We start from the raw sequence: 24762 nt of genomic DNA on the forward strand, positions 1-24762 counted from the left end.
GCAATCAGCTCTGAGTATTAGGAAACAGGTGGTTTCCTAAATGAAACCAAAGGCAAATAAGCATTAATAAAATGAAGGTAGAATTTAGTTTCTATGATGGACAATTAAGAAAAAGTAATTTCATACATTAATTTACTTGACAAACAAGTATTCTAAAGAACTGTACCAATTCTATATTAGGAGATTTTGTACCACTCAACACATGGAGTGAAACACGACAGCTGTTTATCAGGAATGGTTTATGTTTTTTTTTTTGACAGGAAAACGGAAAGTGATATGAACTAAAAGATGGCCATGGAGATATAGCTATGTTGGTTGTACCTTACCCGTCTCCAAACTGAGTAAATACAAACATATGCACTTCATGTGCAAGTTGAGAGAATAAAAATAAAATGTATGTTTTGGAGGTTAAAAGGCCATCTCACTGCACAATACTTTCTAGTCAAATACAGCATTTAATATATAGCTATGCATGCCAAGTACTAAAATTTCAGCTTCTATGTTTCGATGAGGAAAATTTGTACTTTCCACATTGGTCAATGATTCAATAGTTACAAGTTAACAGCTAAATATAAGATTTCTTAGGATATTCCCTGATTTTATACATATGTGTATATACAAACACACATATATCAGCTCTTATCTATATTTTAAAAGGATGAAAAACTTGGGAGTGTTAGGACTGCATGTCTTTATTAGTCAACCACTTTATGCAAATGTAACTATAGTCTTTCTTCCCCTATGTTTGAACTGCTATGACAGTTGGGCACATACCCAGAACCCATGCTTAAAACAGACTCCATCAATTGTGTTCAAAATACAACATGCAACCTGCTGCTATAATGCTATCTTATTTGGAAATGTCTTAAATTCATTTGTGGCAGGATTGTAAATTCAGAAAAATCTTTGTGCCCACTGCTGTATCTAGAGCCCCCCCCAATATATTAAAAATGCATAACGCATAATGTTGCTATCAGCTTAAAAAAACTGTAAGATAAAATCTGGGTCTTTTCCTTGTTTGAGTACTTTGCCCTTCATACCAGAGCCCAGAATAGTGGAATATGCATGACAGTAGAACATGCATGGTGAAGCATTAAAATATATCATCATTAATTTAACAGAACATTACATAAGCTAGTTGTTGACATTCTCTTGCTTTGTAGAAATATTAACCAAGTAACTGTTTACAATAATTAGTTATGACCACAGCATTAAAAATCTGTCTGGAGATCGTGAATGAAATGTCTCAGGAAATAGAAGCAATGCAGTCTAATTTTCAAGCCAGAATTATTTTTTCTTCCTGCAATTACTTCTGTACTCCCTAGCAACACTTATGGGCAGTCATCTGTATACTCTGGGAAAAATACCAGTTTTAAGAATAATTGCTTTTGGTCTTTATCTACTTATCCCAAACTTATTGACTTAATCTCTTTGTCGAAATTTTTCACAAATGTTAATGCTGTCTACCTATATAGCTTCCTAGTCAATCCATATAGAAGTTAGTGGCTGACTGGAAAAATCTCAACACTATACAACTAGTTATCTACTAATGCAAGAAGATTTTTAAGCACCTTATTTGGGAAAGAGTTGTAAAATTGGAAACCTCAGCTATTGGTATTAACTAAATCTCTTTGGCATGCAAAATAAATGAACAAACAAAAAAACCTCCCAAAACCCCAAAAAGGAAAAAACCAACCCCACCCAAGACCCCCTACCCCCACCCTCTCAAAAAAAAAAAAAACACAACAAAAACAAAAAACCACACAAACAAAAGAACAACAAAAAAACCACACACACACACAAAAACCAAAACAGGGGAAAAAAGGGGGGGAAAAAAAGGTCCTGGAAGAAACACAACCCACCCTTCCCCAGCCCCCACCCTCCATCTTCCTTTTTGTATGGCAATAAAGCCAAAAACTGCTTTAAATTGTAGACTACCCCAGAATACAATACACTGCTGCTTAGGGTAGCTTCAATGTAAGCCTTCCTCTTTAAGGAAGTCAATAAACAGTTAAACTGTCCTAGGTGGCTTTGTGAAGAAATATACAAGCTCTTTACTAATATTCTCAGTTTTAAGGAAGAAAACCACTATTAATCAGGGATGCAGTTGAACCCAGAATTCTGGTACAGTTGCTTTTCTTTGCTGAAGGGGGAAGAATCCCCAGGGGACTGTGAAAATGGCAAGAGAAACAGGGGAATTAGAGCAACACCCACCTCACTCAAGAAGTGGCTGTGGGATCAAGAGTCTGAACTGGACCTGAACATATTCAAACACCAGGATTTTTCCAGCCCAGACCCTAATCCCTGGTACTGCCTGGAATAGACTTGGCTTCTGGGGGTGTGCTGCCCCCTAGGCCCCTTGGGTCTCTTTCGCTGGACTTTCACATCCTTGTGTAGTGCCACTTCGTCTTGAAAGGTAGGGGGCTTCCACTTCCTTTCTGTAAGCAAGGAAGAGTGGGTACAAGGGAGGTAAAAGGACAAGAGGGGGAATCTGTAAGCAGGGGGAATCTCGGACATTTAAAGAGAAGGGATACAAAAGGCTAAAAATTTTAAAACTGTGAATAATATATAAAGTTTTATAACAAAGGCCTACCTTCATTGCCATTTAGCATTTAAATTCTTCAAGAATTGAGAGTCTATTTTTAGGGATTGGGATTTTCGACAATTCCTAAAGCTGCTCTTAGCTGAAAAAAAAGTTTGGTACCACTGATTTTGAAGGTCCTCTTTCTAGGCAATGAATATTATAATCAAACAGATGACACTGCTTTCCACGTTTTCTATCCCAAAATGTCAGGAAGTTTAAGTAACCTGTCCATATAAAAGTTCAGCCCTTTTACTCTAGAACAATAAGAAGTACATAGGAAGAGGCCTTCAAGGAAAATCAGTTGGAGAGAACTCCTCTTTATCTCCATCCATCAGGATAATCATTAATTCTACAGAAGCAGGTAGTGATACCTACTTTATTTCAATCTTCCCCACCCATCAAAACAAATGAAAATATCATCATTACTTTGCACATTTCATTCTATTATTTACTCAGAACTCCCTCCCCCAATTCTTTTCCTCCCTTTTCTATTTTTCCCCCTCCAGCATCTATGGGAGAAAGCGAAAGGTCTAATCTCATTTACAGTGGGCTAGGCTTGAGTTTAGAAAATACTCCATATTTACTATTAGATGCCCATAAGAAAGTTGTCTCCACACAAATTGGTAATTCACCTACTACCTAGGAAGTAGCACTTACTCTGATCCAGCAGCCATATCTGAGTAGGATGTATCTGGTGTGGTGACTCCCAGAGGGATTGCAATGCTCATGACGTCCAGCACAGCAGAAAGTGGAAATCACGGGGTCCAATTAATGGAGACTGGCCACTCTGAGAGTGGGGGTGAGCTGCAGAGCCTCGACCAACATGTTATGGACATGAGGAATCCTGTCACAGAAAAGGAAAATAATATCTAGTAACTGATAGTTCTTTAAATTTATCCTCAATGCTACTATTCCGCCCCCCCCCCCCGCCCATTTTTGAATAAGACTTTAAAGGGATAAATATAAAACAAGTATCGCAAGGGATCTATACATTGTCCCATGTTTGCTATGTACTGCATTAATGAGGTAAAAAAGTTATGCTTTCTTTTCATTGTATTTTTATTTTTTCCTTTTCAAATAAAGAGAAAATAATAGTCTGCCCAGCTTACTAAAAAGCACATTTCCCCCTATTCTACAACTGCTCATCAAACTAAATTTTCTAGTAATGTAGGAACTAACACCTTTAAAGACACGGAATGGTTAATAGAAATACCACAGTTTAATTTTTTGACAATTCAAGATTTTTGTGTAAACTCTGCCTGCCTGCCATAACTGCATTTTTTCCAGCAGCCAATGTGATTTCTTCCAAATACAAGAGATCAGTTTGTTTCTATTTGTTTGGACACAGCTGTTTCTTATTGCCTTATTCTGTCATAGAACAGTCTTCCTTTTTTAAAACCATTTTTATTTTAACTATAATTTTGGGAGAAGATGCAATTATCTTAACAACTGTATTTGTGAGATAATATCCACTGTTAGGTATGAATAAAAACATAAGTCACAAAGAGTATAGCTTCATGTATGGAAAAGTAGTGAGGATACCTTGAATTTGCAACCATAACCAGAGGAAGTTGGGAACAGATAGACCCACAACAACTTAAGTGTAAAAATGTAAAAGTAGAGTTAAGAGATTTTGAAGTATGGTACAAAGGGGAGAAAAAGTGTACTTTATATGAGTGGCTTTATGTTGTAAAAATAACCACTAAAAGGATGAAGTAAGAAGCACTGTATGTGGGAGGCAGGCAATGTCCAAGACCCAGACTAATAAAGATTTCTGCACAGAGAGACTACAAGGAGTCATGATTGATATAGTGATTCATGATAAAACAGTTAAGATGGAAGAAATGTCAGATGATTGTTTATACTAGAAAAACTAAATGAAATGAAAAGTATACGTTATTGAGTCAATTCAGGGAACTAATGCAAATTTTAAATGGTAGACAATCTGAGATGCTTGAATCTTTTGATATCTGAAGCAAATTAATGTGAGTAAAAAACATAATTGTGAACAGTGAATCAAACCAGTATCACGCATAAAGATAATAGTACTTGTTTGTGACATTGTTTTAGAATGCTAGAACAGCTATAAGCTAAGCAGTCCTCCTTGGCACCTACACTTTGCAAGAGCTTGATCTCACCAGTGGATCTAGGACTCTTCAAGTATGGGTGTGGCAATAGATCTGTTCCCACTCAACAGAAGATGACACACTGCTAAAACTTGGGACTAAAATGAAAAGGGCAAACATTCCTGTCTATTGCTTCCTCACAACTCATAAAAGTGACTAATAACTTCTGCCTTTGGGCCCATATTACACATAACTTTCCTTTCACTAACAATATAACCAAACAGAGATTTAAGCAGTATATCCTTAAAGTCTCTGGAAAATTGAAATAAAATCTGCAAATGGTAGAAGAGAGAACACATCAAATAAGCCCAAAGGGCATAAAACTAAATATTGGGGCCTGCTGGTTCAATTTTCTCTAATTTTAGCATCACTGTATAATTCAAATTCAAGAGGAAAATAAAAAGACCCTCCAACTGCCTGGTTTGATAATCTAAACACAGTCTGACAATAATCATACCTTCCCCGACCAATATATAGTAATCTGAGTTACTATTATATTACTATTATTATATATGATATATAATTACTATTATATTATTATATTTCAGTAAAGAACAACAACAAAAGTTATTCAGCACCATTAAAACTCCTGTCACAGGCACTATTAAATGCCCATAAAAATTGTACACTTCTAGATAAATACAACTTATAAATCTACACTGAGAGTTATTTTTCTGAGAGTAAATTTTAGAAGTTACACTAAAAGGAAAAGATGATAAGATTACTTCAGATAGTATCTCCTTAGTACATTCCTTCATGAAACCCCACCCCAGCAAATTTGGATAGCTAAAAATAACTTTAAGAAACATTAAGTAGTTAACTATACATTTATCTTTAATGGATTGCTCCATTTTCCTTTTGTCCAGTTTTACATGTTTCTTCCACTGTCTGATGAAAGCAATCACAGGTTAGTTTGGTCATCTTGTTCTAAATGTTTTTATAATACTGTGGGAGTTTCTTAACTCAAAAAATGGTAACAAAACCAAATTTCTCAATAACCCTGAAGATAGTTCCTTTCTTAACACTCTTCAAAATGTAGCTATTAAAATGTTAACTGAAGACCTTTTAACAGATCATCTACATATAATTTTTCTTATGGTAATGACACTAGTTTTATAATTCTAGACAACAGATTCCTAGTATAGTTTACTAATATTTATCATAGTTTGGAGATGTATCCTAGAGAGACTAAGAATTAACACTCTCTCTGGGTGGAACAATTTCAAGATATTTTTTGCTTGCTAATCTGTCTGTCTATTCCTACTAGAATATGAACTCTCTAAGGACAGGGATTTTTGTGTTTTAATCTTCTGCTGTAGTTCTAATGTCTAGAACAGTGCCTAGCACACAGATGGTTTATGAGAAATATTTGAATTTTGATCATCCTTACCTCAACATATGATTTTAGCATTTATCAAAATACAAAAATCAAAAGAAATTTATTTGGCTCAGTCACCTTTGTATAGACCTCTGAATATGAAGTCCCAAAAAATTATCTGTCAGTAGCTCTGAAGACCTAGAAAAAGTTGAGATACAAATTAGTATAGAAAGAAATAACATCAATAGACTCACAGAACAGAATTCTACAGAAATAATATTTTAATGGCAAATGTGTTTGTTTCATCTCTGCATACTGTCTTGTTTACCCTCCAATGTTCCCTCTAGTACTGTGTTCTTGTTCTTTAACCTTTACGTTCTATTTTCCTGTAAGCAAGACCTAAATAAAGTGTGAAAAGGGAAAAATTATTTTTTCTGACTTAAGTGTAAATACTTATGTCACTGGATATTCCTTCTCTTTCCTTCAAATCAGAATTCTTTCCCATTTCCCAACGGATTCCTTCTTTTTATTTCTCCCAGGAGGTGCCGCTCTTCTCCACTGACCCCATCCCAAATTCAGAGACTTTTCTTTGACCAAATGTCAATTTACTCTCCAGTCAGACAAGGAGCTACCACCACCCAGTTAAGCTCGTATTACTCCTTCACCCACTCCCCCATCCCACTTATGTCCTCTTGTCTTATTGTAGAAAAAGACTGACAAAAAGGGAGTCATTTCTATTTGTGGTCAACTCCGTAACAGAAACATGTGGAAAAATAAAGCCTTCATCAACTTTCTACCCTCCAAAAAAGGAAAGAAAAATGGGTGGTGACCTAGGACTTTTGGGAGAAGAAAGTGAAATTTAACATTAGCCAGAATGAGGTGTTAACACCTGAACTGTTAATATATCATATAAGTGAAAGAGCTATTCATGTCATTTCAGTTACTAAGGAGAAGAAATGTACTTTATGTTGATATTTTATTACTCTCCAATTGATTAAAAATTGGAAACTGAACTATTCTTTAGAAACAATTCACAAAGAGCATATTAGGAATTATAAAAATAAAAGGATAAAGATAACAGTACAAGAAAAATTAAATCAGGAGAGATGTAGATTCTTTTAGCAGCAACAAATAAGAAATATAAGAAATGACAGAAGGAAAAGAACAAGTAGGAATGTACAACAGGGGGGAAATGAATGTATCAGAATTTCAATTTTATTTCAAATTTAAGTATCCCCAGAACAATCCATCGGAATCCACAAAAACACTAGTATAGTTCTCAGATTCAAAAGCATAACCAGCCTGTCGTCCAGTACTGAGTACTCTTTTGAGAAGTCTCCATTTACATAGTTTCTTGGGCAAAGGCTGTTAAATAGAACATGCCAGAAATAGTTTATAATTACCCCCTTTTTAATTGAGTTCAGAAATGGTCAATAGTCTCTGTATTTGTCATTCTGACAGTCTCTTCTCTATATGACTTGCTGAAAGCACAAGCCCCATGTGATCTGCCTGGTCACTCTCAGAAGACAGACAGTGTTTTAAGAACAATTCCAACAGAGATTTCAGAAAGAGAAATTGCATCAGCCAGGTGAGCCGGAAGCAGCTGGGAGACAAGAGTCCAATAAACAGCCAATCCAATGAAAGAAATTCAGAACAAGCCTGCTTCAGTAATCCTGTGAAGAGGACTGGCAGGAAGAGGAGTGCCGCTTCAGAAAGAGAACAGGCCTCATATGCTTCAGACAGTCTTTGTACTGAGGCTGTGGACCTTGGCCATTCTCCCAGAAATGATGCAATCCTGATGAACAAGATCTGCTGCCAGAGAAACAATTGTTAACAGCCTAGGCAGACAGCAACTCAGCCAAGGAGCAATCTCTGATCAACTTCACAAATCAAAAGAAAGACAAATCTCTTCCTCAATTTTGGTCTCTGACAAAACATGTAAATAAATAAATAAATAAATAAGCAAGCCATTTTCTCAAAATGTCCCTTTGGCTTTATAATACTGATCATCCATCATTAAATTTTAACAGAACACTGAAACAATTTTTACTGTGAATATAATTTCCCAAGCATATTAACAGCAAGGTATTCACATTAATTTATACTTATTTTCTTCACTCTTCTAAGAAAACCTTTTGGGAGGTAATGGCTTCCTTAAATATGAAAATCACTCTGGAATCTGGGGCCAAATTAGGAGATTTCAAAGTAAGGACAAATATGCACACTCAGTAATCCAGGACCAGAAAGGTATATTTTATAGACATTTTGAAATTATGTGAAACTGTTACAAATAGGCATGTCTTTAAAGAAAAAGAGAAAATACCTTCTTGCTTAGGCAGAGTTTTGGTATCAGGTTCACACAGCACTGTTACCAAATTATTAGGACTTTTTTCCCCCTCACAAACTGAAAGGCTCTGCATACAACAAACCTCAGTTCTCTAAACTCCAACTAACCACAATCAACCAATTTCTTCCCTTAAACAACAACTCTCAGACTGACAGAAACAAGCGTTTAAACTAGATCCTGAAATCAATATATTCAGCCCAATCTACCTATATATTTAAACTATTAAATAATGAAAATTAACAGACATACAGAGTAACTTTGAAGCCATAAAAGTTCTTTAATAGGTCCACAAATGAATACATTTAACTCGGTTAAGAAGAGAAAAAAACATGTCAGAAAAAATTTTAACTAATTAGGGTTAAAAGATAATAGTCATTAATTTTAAGATTCAATTTCTGAACCCTGTAATTATTCAAATTTTGTTATATATGCAAGTTGAATTTATTCTTAAACTTCTATACTTTAATTTCCTTCTTTTGAATTAAATTTACAAAATGGTAAAAAGGAGAAGGGGAAAATATTAGAAGGTTTTTTGGTATGATTATTACCCTAAATTTGTTTTTGAGAGATTTTATTTATTTTTAGAGAGAAGGGAAGGGAGGGAGGGAAAGAGGGAGAGAAACATTACATTCCCCCAACTGGGGACCAGGTGGGCAAGCCAGGCATGTGCCCTGACTGGGAATCAAACAAGTAACCTTTTGGTTTGCAGACCAGAGCTCAATCCACTGAGCCACAACAGCCAGGGATCAATTTAATTTTTAAATCACAGGAAAAAAATGCAACAAATATACGAATGCATTTTATCTCTTACATGACCAACTTGATTGAGAACTAATGTGGTAGCTACATTATATGCTTATTTTTCATCTCCAACCTAAGTGAAAATACTGAGGCAACACACTGCCATTTGTCCTGTAATAGCTTTTTACCTTGAAAAAAAGAAAAAAGTACTATTATATTAGGAGTTAGGAAATTTGAGTTGTAGCTTACAACTTAATTAGTTTGGTGATCTCAGAAAAATAATTCTTAATAGATGAACCTTAAATTCCTCAAAGTAAAATATTCATTAGGGGGGTGGGCTATGACAGGAGTAAAAGGCAGAAAACTGTACTTGAACAATTAAAATAAAAAAAAATTTTCATTAGGTTTTTTCAGCTTCAAATTTCTATAAATCCTGTCATTGGCTTATCTAATTCATGCAATGTTTCAAAGTCTCAGTTTTCTCATCTGTATAATAAAAGGAATAATACCTGTCTTGCTGACTTGGGTGCATACTGACTAGCGTTTGTGGCAAATTAAGAGCTTAAATGGCTCTTTAGAACCTATAAATATATGCGAAGAAAAAGGAGCTCTGCTAGTAGCAACCTCGAAGTGGCTAAAAATGATTTTCACTCTTCTTCAACAATATGTGTTCCAATCTTGCTACAGTAAATAATATGAGAAGACAGTATGTGGGAAACAAAGTATAGGAGAGATAAATGGTAAGCATTAGAAGAAATAAATTCAGTGAAAAGTTCACATATCTGGGATAGTATAAATTCTAAGTTAGGCTTACAAATGTTGAAGCACGTTAATGCAGGCAAAGGATCTAAGAGAAGTTCAGGGACAAAGAGAAAAAAGAAAAGAGAGAAACACTGGAGAAACAATTAAGAGACTAAACAAATATCATGGCTTAGTGATTTAGAGCCAGGATAAAGTTTTCTTTTCCCCCCACCTCTCCTCCTGCAACACTTGTTTATCCCTTGGCCACTTTGCCTAAATTTATATTCCCTCTAGGGGCTACTGGGCTTGGCACAACAAACCACTAACTAGAATAGGAGGTAATTAAAATTCAGTTTAAAAAAATCCTGTTTTATTCCATAGTAAGAACTTTTTTCCTCATGAAAAATTTCATTAATGGTAATATTATGGAGGCCAAGACATACATTCTTGGAGGAGAGGGAGAAGAGGTGGTACGATAAGATTAGATGCTGTAAATAATGAAACTAAACACAAACTAAATACATGCTACAATCCGAAGTTATTATAAATTGACACTGTAGAAAAAATATTTTATTTATAACTCATTTAAACAATGATAAATATATATTTACTGCTAAACTAGCCAAGGATGAACACATTATTCTTAACATGAATTAGAAAAATTTTAGGCTTCTAAATATCAAATAAAGATGGCATGATCTTTGATTTACCTCTTTAAAGGACTATATTCAAGACTTTCTGAATGTTCTGTCCTACTGTGCTTGGAGCCTCAGCATATGCTTTAGAAACATGTATCAGATCACATTAAAAAAAAAAAAAAAAAAAAGAAACAAAAAGAACACATCTCTCATACCTCTGTGTTTGTCTCTTCTGTCTAGGCCCTTTCGAAACCCTGAAATGTGAACCAGGTTTACTTACTCCAGACAAACTGGTTTATGCATATCTGAGGCATCAATATCTATTATATTTTCTGTATTTAGGTAAAATTTCTCCAATTAATAACAAATTTAGAGTTTTAAGATTAAAGTCTAATTCATTATTTTATAGATGAAAAAAGTTATAAATATATTAACTATAAGAAGTCATAACACAGTGGTAGAGAGTTCAGGAAAAAAATAATGTATAGCTCCTATTTATTAAAGTAATCACTACTTACTTTAGACAGCAATATCTGAATTAAAGCAAAAAGACTTTAAAAATAAGTACCAATTACTGGTGCTATGTTAGACAAACAAGTTCATATTAGAATTCCTGGCTCTCTTGGGATTTATATTATCTAGATTTGCCAGTCTCACCTCGTCTTGTCTTTTCTCTCTCTTTCTTTCATTCACATCCATATATCCATCCACACATCCAACATGAAAGAACTATTATGCATAAAAGCTATGTTATGTGCTATTTTAAGGTGTTTCTCTTATCCAAAGGGTAGGGAATCTGCAAACTCTTTAGTTTTGCCTATGTGCCAAGTATTGTATTTTCACAACCATGAAGGGGAAAAAAAAAATCCTAGGTATGCCTTTATAATTGATAAGTTAAGTCTGAAGACAAACACCACCCTTTCTCCAAAGAAAGAAAACCTCCAAACCACCTCATCAATTTACCTGTGACACAGAGGACTCTCTTATGGAAACAGATTCTTTTATAAATCTCTTAAACTGTTTAGACAAAACTTACTGAATGGTCTCATGAAAAATTCTGTTAAGAACGAAGGACAATGGGCAGGAAGAACCTGCAAAACACAGATGAACAGAACCTGACCATACATGTTCTGCAATTATTTGGCAGACCAGGTGGCTAAGTATAATGCAGCAAAGGAATTTAAAGCTTAATAATACTGATATGCACAACAGGATTCCCCTCCCCTCCCAATAGCTGTATCTTTCTTCTTATTTAAAAAAATGCTTGTAAAAATTATGCAAACATTACAAAAGTGTAAAGTGAAATTCTTACAATTCCACTCCCAAAGATATTCAAAGATAAATAACCCTACTGTTCAGTAATCTGCTTTGTTTTTTTTTAGCAGTAAGTTTTAAACATCTTTCTATATGCAAAGAAGATGTACAAATTTACTTCTTCATCTTAAATGATGGCACAGTATTCTATCCCATGGATATACTATAATTTAAGTCAGTTTTCTTCTGGTGGATGTTTAGATTGTTGCTAATTTCCCACAACACACGCAACTTATGCACTGAATGGTATGTACATATGCCTTTGTTTATATATGTGCACATTTCCTTAGGACACATTCCTAGAAGTGGAACTGCCAGAAGGGAATGAGCATATTTATTAGTGATGCCAAACCACCTCCCAGAAAGTAAAAACCATTTTACACTCCCACATAGAAAGGCCACATTTTCTCTTAAGTTTTATAATAATTTCAATTCTTTCTTCAGAAGCTTTTTTCTCAGAAGACTACATTCTAAAAGAAAAGCCTAAAATGTAAGTTAAATGTAAATTCTCATCAATTCTGTGATACACTTTTAAGACTGACGTGCTGTTGTCCTCTAAAATTTTATATAGTAAATAGAGAAAATCTCAGTTCTTTGTCACTAAATCTGGGCTGGGATCTTCAAAATGAAACCTAGATAAAGCACTATTTCAGAGCCAAACTATTTTCTTAAGAGTTGTCCCATGACAGAACATTTACTTCTTTTAGTAGAATGTACTAAGCTCTAAATTTCTTCTTCCAGTAATGAAAAAACAAATTATGCTAGCCATCTGTGATCTAGTTGGCATCTGTAGGATTCTGACTGAAAAATGCAAGTAACCCAGAAGATCTGAACTCTTGAGTTTCAAATAGGTTATCAAAACTGTTTTAGTAGTTGTGCCTCAGTAGTATAAAATGGTACCTTCATTTTAAATTACCCTTGGAAAGAAACTTTGCAACTATAAGTTTGTCAATACTGATTTACTAAAAGAGCCAAACTATTGACTAAATTTGTACTGTAGCTACAAATTCATTTGGTATACTCCATAATGACAACAGGTGACCACATAGTCCAAACCTAAGCCCTCGAGAAATGAGGCAAAAACTTCTCTTTTTCACTGTGCTGGCACCAGCACCTGACTAAGAGTCTGGATGCAGAGCTATTCTTTCTCCTTTGAAATGCTTCACAGACTGTCTTTTATCCATCCATTCACCAGCACTACAGGCTATGATTTCAAGGTTGCAATATAGCAATAAACTGGTCTCATTCACTCTGGGCTCTCAACCCTCCACTCTCTTCTTCATTCTTCTCTGACATTATTCTTCTGGAGCACAACTTTGACCATCATCATTCCACTATTAGGAATCTACATGGGCTCCCTAATGCCGACTGGGTTAGTTCAAACTCCATTGCCTGAATGGAGTAAAACTTTCCTTGTTAATTAGCTATTAAACTGTTTCTTCTCCTTCAAAAATTTGTTCACATTATTTATCCTGAGTGATATGCTAATTTTTCACCTTAAAAAAAAAACAACTATTGTGAGCAATTTCAAACAAATACAAAAGCAGAGAAAACCCTGTAATTAACTCAAGGACCATATCCAGATTTAATCAATAATCAACTCATGGCTATTTTAACTGTAATCTTTACTCTTCCACAGGATTATGTTTCAGCAAATTCCAGAAATATCAAGTTGTACATATCACAACTGTTGAGTGAAGTTATCCCCCTTTTTATCATAAAAATGACTGATAGGGGTCTGCTTACAGTGATAGGTGGTGGTGATAAGGAAAGAAAGGCCATATTTTTTTTCCCCCAAAAGTTAAGGTGGATAAAGAGCTTAATACTCAGTAATGTTTACATTTTAAAATTATACACTTGTGGCTTTTAACAATACCTTAATCATTTTTTTAGGGAAAAAAATCATTGTTAGCAATCAATTTTTTTGATGACATGAGTTGGCTGATAATAAAATTTTTTGCATTCTTGGGAATGCAAAAATCTCCTTATGCAGAGCTAACTGCAAGTACACCCATGACCCATGGCTGTGACACAGCAGTCCTATATACGTTATGTCAATAAATAGATAAAACTCAGGAAAAAATACCCCAAAGTAGGAGAAGTGTGACATTCCACCAAACCTGTATATTAAAGATAAGGGCAGATTACATCATAGAACTAATGGCTCACATATAAGGTAGTGTGACCAGCTGGTCTCCTTATTTTTAGTGAGCAGTTTCTTAGAATACTAGGGGAGTCTCAGAGTGATGACAGAGTAAAAAGGCTCGCCCTACTTGACTGAGGCACACTTTCCAGTTAAAAAACAACTCTGTAATGATGGTTGAGTACCTCAGAATATAAACAGTTGGGACATGTTATGTATAATTCCTATTTATACCACAAAACACATGTATGTACCTTAAGGTTCAGTTTAGTGGAAAATAGTCACACATCACTACAAATATACACCACTACAACATTCTATTACGAAACTATTGATAACAATAAAATTAAACTTTGATACACCAGGGTGAGCAAAAGTAGGATTACAATTGATCATGTAGGTTATGATTATTACGTTATTAACTCAAAAGAATTTCACAGCGGCACAGTGCACTTAGGTACAATCTCGAAAGCACTCAAATTGCTGGCCTTCATTATTTACACGTGCTCTTAGTCCACTTGCTATACTTAAGCACGCTTTGGCATAGAGTTTTTTTTTTTTTTTTTTTAAAGATTTTATTTATTCATTTTTAGAGAGGAAAGGGAGGGAGGAGAGAGAAACACCAATGTGCGGTTGCTGGGGGCCGTGGCCTGCGACCCAGGCATGTGCCCTGACTGGGAATCGAACCTGTGATGCTTTGGTTCGCAGCCCATGCTCAATTCACTGAGCTACGCCAGCCAGGGTGGCATAGAGTTCTTTATTACCATCAACAAACCTACTTTTTGCCTGTCTCTGTACAGTGTTTAGTCTATGCATAAAAGTAGCCTGTATTTACTTACATACTAGGTTACTGAGTAAAATGAAATCTTTGGAATGGTGAGTACATTATTTCCCTAGAAGCCCAAGAGGATGAACACCCATGAACCAACTAGTTGGTTGTTTGATATGAGTCCTAGAAATTCCAAGAGTTCCCATCACACAAAATATCAAGATACTATAAATATTTCTCTGGAGATCTTTATATAAAAAATGATTTAAAAGCCTTAACACAGATGCTCATCTTTGGTCCAGTTTCAATAAACACTTCAGCTGTATTTTGTTCAAAATTCTCATTCATTAATACTTATGGCAAATTAGTCCCAGAACACTGACAAAAGAGTACTTTTTAGTTAATGAATACAACTGGCATAGTAAACTGCTTCAAATTCTTATGCAAAAAAACTCACAAACATATGCTATGCTAAATTTTCCAGTTATTTTATTCTCCTTTAATAATCTGTGGGTTTTCCTATCATATCAGAATTTGACCCTAAGCAAAGCCCAGAATTCTAGTACTGAATAGAGTAAAACACTGAGTATCTTAGGATTTACCTGCTATTTCCCTCTTTTTTTGTTGAGATATCTTCTGTTTATAAATTATTTTTTTCCTGAGTAAATTATTTCTAAATGCGGAATCTCATGTTTTTGAATACATTATTTCCTTTTCTGGTTATAAAAATGAAAATACTTAAAAAAGTCCTACACCCCAGATTATGACAGATCTTTTGTAGATCACCAATAACTTTAGGGTAGTGGTTCCCAATCTTTTTGGGAAAAAGTATAGTCTCTTAAAAGTGCAAAGATTTGGGGGTGGGGTGGGAGAAATTGGTAGAGGGGATCAAAAGGTAGAAACTTCCAGTTATAAAATAAGTCATGGGGATACAACAAACAGCGTGGTGACTATAGTTAACACTATTGTGTTGCATATTTGAAAGTTGCTGAGTGGATCTTAAAAGTTCTCATCACAAGAAAAAAATTACCACGTAAGGTGATGGATGTTAACTAGACTATTTGATCATTTTGCAATGTATACAAATACAGAGTTACTATGTTGTACACCTCAAACTATTAAGTCAATTGCACCTACCTCAATATATCTCAATTAATATAATTTTTAAAAATGAGGCCATTACAGTAGACTCTAATCCAATATGACCAGTGTCCTTATAAAAACAAAACAAAACTGGACACACAGAGACATTAAGGATGTGAGCACACAGAGAAAAGACTGACCACATGATGAGGCAGCACGAGGGTAGACACCTGCAAGTCAAGAGAGGCCTCAGGAGAAACCGATCCTTCTAACACCTTGATCTTGAACTTATACCCTCAAAAAGTACAAAAACTTTGATATGTTGTTTAGGAAAGTACAGTAAATATATATACTTCTATACACGCTATTAGATCCTTTGCAACTGGGGCTCCTGGCCCACAAAGTACCAGTGTCCAAGAATAATCATTAGACAACTGACAATACTTCTGTACAGAATCCTTTCATCTTAAATCCTTCAGAAACATTACTTAGCCCTGGCTGGTGTGGCTCAGTGGAGAAAGCCAGACTGCAAACCAAAAGGTCACTGGTTTGATTTCCAGTCAGGGCACATGCCTGGGTTGCTGGCCAGGTCCTCAGTTGGGGGCGGTATCAGAGGCAACCCCATCAATGTATCTTTTGCACTCTGATGTTTCTCTCCCTCTCTATCCCTCTCTCTAAAAATAAACAAAATCTTAAATTTTTAAAATTTGTTTAGCCACTAAAGGACTACACAATTCATAGCCTGGTAAATATATCAGATAATACTAAGGGTGACCAAACAAAGGGGGGGGGGGGAGTGCAAAGATTTCTGCTCAAGAAGGTACCTCATTTGACCTATTGGGCCAAATCACCAGGTCACCTTGTTAAAGCAATGTCTTTCATACTTATCTCTGAATTCTTAAAACAAACAAACAAACAAACAAACAAAAAACAACAAAACAACAACACACAACTCCCCCTACCCCAAAACACGACCTATGGCTCTTCAATGCATTTAGGATTTAAGAATCCACTAAGATTCAATATTGTTTCATGTTTTAAATTCCAACTCTTCTCCCATCTGTATATTAAAGCAAGCAGGAAATCCACTCGACTTTTATTTGCCCTAGTGTCAATATTCAAACATTCATTCTTAGTGTAACTAGTTTGTTACTGTTTTTCTAGCAATTCAACTTTGAACACACCTATGAATCCCTACCAACTCTGCTTTTGTGAACTGCTCAAAGGAGACAGTATCTGCCTAATCTCTTCTTTGAGGGAACATTTAATGAACATTTATTTGGCTATCACCTTATTACAGTAAAAAGACACTAATTTACCAGCCAGTGTTTGGGAGCTGCTTGTTATCATTCCGTATTCTACCAAAATGTAAACCCCTTTAGGAAGCCATATCTGACTTCTATGTTTGTTATTAACTAAGGCCTTCCTATTTAAAAAGTATTTGCTTTTGAAAAAAATTACTGAATTCATCAAGCACAGCTGCGAGTACAGCTAGGCCAAGTTAATACAAATAAAACTAAGCAGGTTTCCATCTTTAGTAGCAAAACTTTTTGAATTTTCAAAAATAAAAACTGAAAACACAGGTCATTTTTAAAAAAAAAGAAAACAAGTACATTCACAGTGGGCTTTGCGATGGTTTGCAACTTGACCTAAAGGTCAGAAGGAGGCATCTTTTCAGCCCCACGAAGAATCAATAGAGTGTAGCATCTTCTTGCTCTCTTAGGAAGGAATTCCTAGGGTGCCTGTTCTACCTAACTCTTTTGAAAAGTGATCACAGATTTCTGTTCAGACTGTGATAAAGACCATGAACCTTTTCCTCAGAAAAACGTAGACAAAACTTATAAAATTTCTAGAGATTCATAGACCTTTGCTCTATACCCTTTCCTGAACTGCAGCCAGACGGTATAGGCAGCCATTACTGACTGACTGATAAGGAAGGTATGCATCATTGGTAGAGGCCCATTAACTTTTTTTCAATACTAAAAAAGCCAGAATTTATAACCATTCTTGTAGGGGATAATGCCCAATAAAAACCCATCTATTTTTCCCTTCTTTATTCAGATTCAGGAGCCCTATCTAATTCTAGTCAAAGAATTCTAAGAAACAACCATGAAAACTACAGATGGGTAGAAGCATCCCAAGTCAGGAGGAGAGGAAAGGGCAAGATTATATTGGTGAAGATGGGAAAGCTTTTAAATAAAATAGGTAATATGGTATAATGAAAAGATTTTGGAACCATAAGCGCTTGACTCACCCTATTACTAGCTGTGTGATCAATCTGGTTCAGTTCATTTGTAAATCACCCCACAGGGCTATTGAGAATGAAGTGACATAACATTCACAAGAGAACCTAGCCAAGACATTTGACACAAGCACCCAACTTTTGGTATGCAGGGTTACAATATTAAAGAAGTAAATAGAGGAAAAAGAAATGCAAACAGGAACCACTCTCCTGCTTCCAAGCCAACAGGATGAAATGGAGGAGAGAAATCTATATAGTTTGAGTCCTGTTAGTAATTTGCCAAATCCACTAATAGTAAGATTTGCTAATCATCACAGAATAACGTTCACCTTTAGTCAAATATACTATTAATTTTCTTAAAGATTGCTTCCCCAATCTTCCTGCCAGGAATACAGCCATTCTATTTTTCCACTGATTGGAAGTATGTGATAGTTACAAGAGGAATTGGGCTAAGGGAGCAAGTAGCACCGATGGGGAGCAGACTGAAAAATCTGGTTGTGTTTACTAGCCTGATGTAACAAGATCCACAGCCAAGTCTATAGATATTTTATTTAAAACATCTCTACTTTAAAACTTGAGCGTGGGCTGCGAACCAAAGCATCGCAGGTTCAATTCCCAGTCAGGGCACATGCCTGGGTTGCAGGCCACGGCCCCCCGCAACCACGCATTGATGTTTCGCTCACGCGCTCTCGCTCTCTCTCTCTCTCTTTCTCCCTCCCTCCCCTCTCTAAAAATAAATAAAATCTTTAAAAAAATCTTTAAAAAAAACTTTTTGATGTGAAAAATTTCAAACAAGTATAAAAGTAAAATTTTATAAAGAACTTCATTTACTTATTTCAACAATTACCAACTCATAGTCAATCTTGTTTCATCTATTACCTCTCCTCCATTCTAAAGCAAATACCAACAACATATTTCATCCATAAATATCTTAGCACATTAATTCTAAAAAAGCGTGCATTTTAGTTGCCGTTTTGTTTTGTGGGGAAGGGAGAAGATCACTTTAACCCACCATTTTGTTCTTTCCTAAAACTTTCCATATCTGAAATAAGATAGGGCCCTGGCTGGGTAGCTCAGTTGGTTAGGGTCTTATCCAGATTAGCCAAGGTTGCAGGTTTGATCCCAGGTCAGGGGACATACAAGAATCAACCAACAAGCTGACTGGTGTGGCTTGGTTGGTTGGGCATCGCCCTGCAAGTTAAAAGGTTGCTGGTTCAGTTTCTGATCAGGGCACATGTCTGGATGAGGGTTTGGTCTCCAGTCGAGATGCATGCAAGTGGCAACCGGATCAATGTTTCTTTCTCACAATGATGTTTCCCTCCCTTCCCTCTCCCTAAAATAAACAAATAATTACATAATAATAAAAAAGATTCAAGCAATGAATACATAAATAAGTAAAAAAAAAACAAAAAACCCCAAAACCAAATCGATGTCCTTCTCTCTAAAATCAATAAAAATTTTATAGGAAATAATAAGATAGGTAATATGGTATAATGAAAAGGTCCTGGAATCCAAAGGACTTGTCATCCAATCTAAATTTATCCCAGCATTCCTCAATCTCACTCTAATGCCAATGAATTAAAAACAAACAAAACTTCCAAAACATCCAAGAGGGAATACTACCAAACTTTCACAAGATTAGCATTACCCTATACTAAAGCCAGACAAAAATACTACAAAAAAGGAAAAGTACAGGCCAATATAATATACCAGATGAACATGGATACAAGCCCTCAACAAAATATTAGCAAATTGAATTTAATAGTACATTAAAAGGACCATATACTACAATCAAGTGAGATTTATTCCTGGGATGCAAAAATGGTTCTACTATCCAAATCAATAAACATGTGATTTACCACATTAGCAAAATGAATAAAAACCATATGATCTTCTATAGATGCAGAAAAAGTATACGGCTCTTCAGGTCAAAATGGATGCATAGGCAGACACGGCTCTCCTTGCTGCACAACCATATCAAAATTACAACTAAAATATAGAACGACCATCATTCAGAACCATCACAAATTGAATTGAGTGGAACTCTGACAACTATAGAATTAAGACACCACATTGAACCAGACTGGCAGGAGGAGCACAGATGCAGAACAGGCTAGTCCCACAACCAGGTGTGATAGATAAAAATTTGGAAGGGCTATCTCAGGAGCGAGGAGTTGTAGTCCCACAGTAGGCCTCCCCACCCCCACCCAGGATTCCTGGGCAAGGAAGATAAGTCCCCATAACTTCTGGCTGTGAAAACCAGTGGGGATTGAGTAGGTGGAAGAAACTTGGAATCCCAAGCAGTTTCTCTTAAAGAACCCACACACTGGACTCACCTACTCAGACTTACTCCCTCCTTTGTTCCATGATTGGGGTAGCAGCTTGAAAGGCACCGGGGGCATATAGAGATTAGTGTCCCTTTTCTAAACCCTCCCTTCACAGAGCCAGCAAGCTGGTGCCTTATCTGAGACTCCATCATGTTTCTGGCTAACACTGTTTAACCTGCCTTGGAGATCCCCTAAAACTCTGCCTCACCCAACTTAGAGGCCCACCCCAGCTGCTTTTCCATATGAATGGCTGGTCTTGGCTCAAGCTTCACAACTTCCTAAATTCTCTCAAAAAAGCAACAGCTGGCCTCAGTGAGCCCCAGATGTGACAGAAGCAGCAGCCAGCCTAGATTCACACCTTGGCTTCACCTGGGAATCTCCAAGCCCAGCACAAGTAGCAGCCACCTCAGATTGCTTTATAGCTCAGGCAGAGTGGCCCTGGGCAAAACACAGGTGGGAGCTGACCTGGGTCTGCACCACCAAGGGAAACCCCAGGGCCAGTGCACCCAGTGGACAGCTACAGACCACGCTGGAGTATCACCACCCTGCCCCTGCATAGCTGATCCTCCACAGAGGGTAGAGGTTGGTGGTAAGTAGCCACGGCCAATCCTTGCAGCTGTCTGGCCTGGGTAAATCCCTTGACCTGCCAACAGCAACCAAGGCTCAACTACAAGAGGAGGGTGTACACAGCCCACACAAAGGACATAAGTACCCAGCTTGGATGATAGTGGAGGCTGTGCCACTGGATCCTATAGGACACCTTACTATATTAGGCCACACTACCAAGACATGGAATCAAAGCAGCTCCACTGAATACATAGAAACAAACACAGGGAGGCTGCCAAAATGAGAATACAAAGAAACACGGCCCGAATGAAAGAACAAACCAAAACTCCAGAAAAAGAGCTAAATGAAATGGGAGATATGCAATCTATCAAATGAAGAGTTCAAAACACTGGTTATAAGGATGTTCAAGAACTCAGGACCTCAACAGCATAAAAAAATCCAGTCAGAAACAAAGGTTACACTAACTGAAATAAGGAACAATTTACAAGGAAACAACAATAGTGTGGATGCAGCCAAGAATCAAATCACTGATTTGGAACATAAGGAGGGAAAAAAAAACAATAAAGTAGAACAAGAACCCCCCCCCCCCCCAAGAAAAGAAGAAGAAAAAAAAGGGGATAGGTTAAGCAGCCTCTGGGACAACTTCAAGAGGTCCAACATTTGCATCGTAGTAGTGCCAGAAGGAAAAGAGAAAGAGCAAGAAATTGGAAATTCATTTGAAACAATAACGAAAGAAAACTTCCCTAATTTATTGAAGGCAATAGATAATACAAGTCCAGGAAGCACAGAGTCTCAAACAAGATGGATGCACAGAGGCCCACCCCAAGACACATCGTAATTAAAATGTCAAAGGTTAAAGGTAAAGAGAGAATCTTAAGAGAAAAGCAGTTAGTTACCTAAAAGGGAGTTGCCGTAAGACTGTCAACTGATTTCCCTAAAGAAACTGCAGGCTAGAAGGGATTGGCAAGAAATATTAAAAATCTTTTTTTAAAATATATTTTACTGATTATGCTATTACAGTTGTCCCATTTCCCCCTTCAGTCCCCTCCACCCTGCACATCCTCTCCCACCCACTTCCCCCTCTTTAGTTCATGTCCAAGTTCTTCAGCTTCTACATTTCCCATACTATTCTTACCCTCCCCCTGTCTATTTCCTACCTACAATCTATACTACTTATTCTCTGCACCTTTTCCCCCTCTCTCCTCCTCCCACTCCCCTGTTGCTAACCCTCCATATCATCTCCATTTCTTGTGTTCTGTTCCTGTTCTAGTTGTTTGCTTAGTTTCTTTTGGTTTTGCTTTAGGTGTGGTTGTTAATAATTGTGAGTTTGCTGTCCTTTTACTATACATGTTTTTTTTTTTAACCTTCTTTTCTTACATAAGTCCCTTTAACATTTCATAAAATAAGGGCTTGGTGATGATGAACTCTAACTTGACCTTATCTGAGAAGCACTTTATCCTCCCTTCCATTCTAAATGAGAGCTTTGCTGGATAGAGTAGTCTGGGATATAGGTCTTTGTCTTTCATGACTTGGAATACTTCTTTCCAGCCCCTTCTGGTCTGCAAGCTTTCTTTTGAGAAATCAGCTGATAGTCTTAAGGGCACTCATTTGTAGGTAACTGTCTCCTTTTCTCTTGCTGCTTTTAAGATTCTCTCCTTATCTTCAATCTTGGGTAATGTAATTATGATGTGCCTTGGTGTGTTTCTTCCTGGGTCCAACTTCTTTGGGACTCTCTGAGCTTCTTGGACTTCCTGGAAGTCTATTTCCTTTGCCAGAATGGGGAAGTTCTCCTTTATTATTTGTTCAAATACATGTTCAATCTCTGTTGCTCTACCTCTTCCCCTTCTGGTACCCCTATAATTTGGATGTTGGAACTTTCAAAGATGTCCTGGAGGTTCCTAAGCTTCTCCTTGTTTTTTTGAATTCTTATTTCTCCATTCTTTTTTGTTTGGTTGTTTATTTCTTCCTTCTGGTCCACTCTACTGTTTTGAGTCCCAGTTTCCTTCCCATCATTATTGGTTCTCTGTGCATCTTCCTTCATCTCTTTTATGGTAACTTGAATTTGTTCATCTAATTTGTGACCAAAATCAACCAATTCTGTGAGCTTCCTGATCACCAGTGTTTTGAACTGTGCATCTGATAGGTTAGCTATCTCTTGGTCGCTCAAAAGGATGAGTTTTGGGGCACTGGTTTGTTCTTCTGTTTGAGCCATCTCTCTCTCTCTTTTTTTTTTGATCTGGCTGCTCCTGTAACGGTGAGGGGCGGAGCCTTAGGTATTCACAAGGGCTGGGCACCCCTGTTGCTAGATTGTGATGTTGTATGTGAGGGTGGAGTCAAGAGGGAACAATGGTGGTAGCTCCGCTTTCTGTGGCACCCCAGTCCCTTCTCTGGGATCCTGGGTTGCGCACTCTGCCCTGCTCCACAATTCACCGCCTCACTGGGTCTGCCAGCTGCCGCTTGCGTACTCAGGGTCTACCCACTGTGATCTTGCGCCCCCAGATGCCTTACGCACCCAATTCTCCCTGTTCTCCCTGCTGCGACCAGTGCCCAGCTGCTTGTCTCCGCCCCTCCTACTGGATAAACGGGTCTATTTCAACTTCTTGGCTGTCTGACTTCCATTCAGATAAATTTTCTGTCAGTTCTGGATGTTTTTCTACCTCCAAATCATTGTTGTTTCAATTTTGGTTGTGCATGGAGGTATGGCGCACCCACCTATGCCTCCATCTTGCCGGAAGTCAGAAATATTAAAAATCTTGAAAAGCAGAGACCTACAGCCAAGATTCCGCTACCCAGCAAAGCTATCATTTAGAATCAAGGGGCAGATAAAGAGCTTCTCAGGCCAAGAAAAACTAAAGGAGTCCATCACCAAACCATCCTTATATGAAATTTTAAAAGGACTTATTTAACAAAAAGATCAAAACTATGAACAATAAAATCCATAACGATTGAATCTAAAAAAACTAAGCAAAGAAGAATGGACACATAAATCACGGACAGTGTTTTGATGTTTGCCAGATGGGGGGTGGCATGGGAGAACAGGTAAAAAGGTGAAGGGATTAAGAAGTACAAATAGGTAGTTACAGAAGAGCCATGGGGATATAAAATACAGTACAGGAAATGGAGTAGCCAAAGAACTTATACATGGACATGAACAATGGTGGGGGCATTGCCAAAGGGAGTGAGGGTGCTGTGTGGAAGGAGGCAAAGGGGGGAAAAAATCAGGACTACTTTAATAGCACAGTCAATAAAATATAATTTTAAAAAAGTATTTGACAAAATCCAACACTTTTTCATGACCAAAACTTTCAACAAATTAGGTATAAATGGAATGTATTTCAACATCATAAAGGCCATATATGACAAACCCACAGCTAACATCACACTCAATGGTAAATAATTGAAAGTTTTTGTTTTAAGATCAGGAACAAGACTAAGATGCCCACTCTTGCCACTTTTATTCAAAACAGTACTGAAAGTCCTCACCATTCTTTTCAGTTCAACCAGCAAGAAAAAGAAATACAAGGCTCCAGGTCAGAAAGTAAGACTTTGAAATGTTTGCAGATGACATGGTACTACATCTAGAAAACCCATAAAGATTCCAACAAAAAACTGTTAGAAATTCAGTTAAGTTGCAGGATAGAAAATCAATATATAAAAATCAGTTGTACTTTACATACTAATAGCAAACTACAGGAAAGAGGAATTAAGAAGACAATCCCATTTACAATAGCATCAAAAAGAATAAAGTATTTAGAAATATATTTAACCAAGGAAGTGAAAGATCTGTACACTGAAAACAATAAAAACATCGATGTAAGAAAT

The 24762-nt window shown here is 36.7% G+C and overlaps 1 protein-coding gene across 1 annotated transcript in view; it reads right to left on the bottom strand.

Annotated features, from left to right (window-relative positions):
- Window positions 1-24762, bottom strand: part of SETD5 (SET domain containing 5) — a 76014-nt gene that overhangs the window by 36167 nt on the left and 15085 nt on the right. The window contains 2 exon segments of the mRNA XM_036030856.1: window positions 3242-3428; window positions 6101-6226. Coding sequence (XP_035886749.1) covers window positions 3242-3312 — 71 coding nt within the window. The 5' untranslated portion in view covers window positions 3313-3428; window positions 6101-6226.

Source organism: Phyllostomus discolor, chromosome 7, assembly GCF_004126475.2.
Source record: "Phyllostomus discolor isolate MPI-MPIP mPhyDis1 chromosome 7, mPhyDis1.pri.v3, whole genome shotgun sequence".
Classification (NCBI taxonomy): Eukaryota; Metazoa; Chordata; class Mammalia; order Chiroptera; family Phyllostomidae; genus Phyllostomus; species Phyllostomus discolor.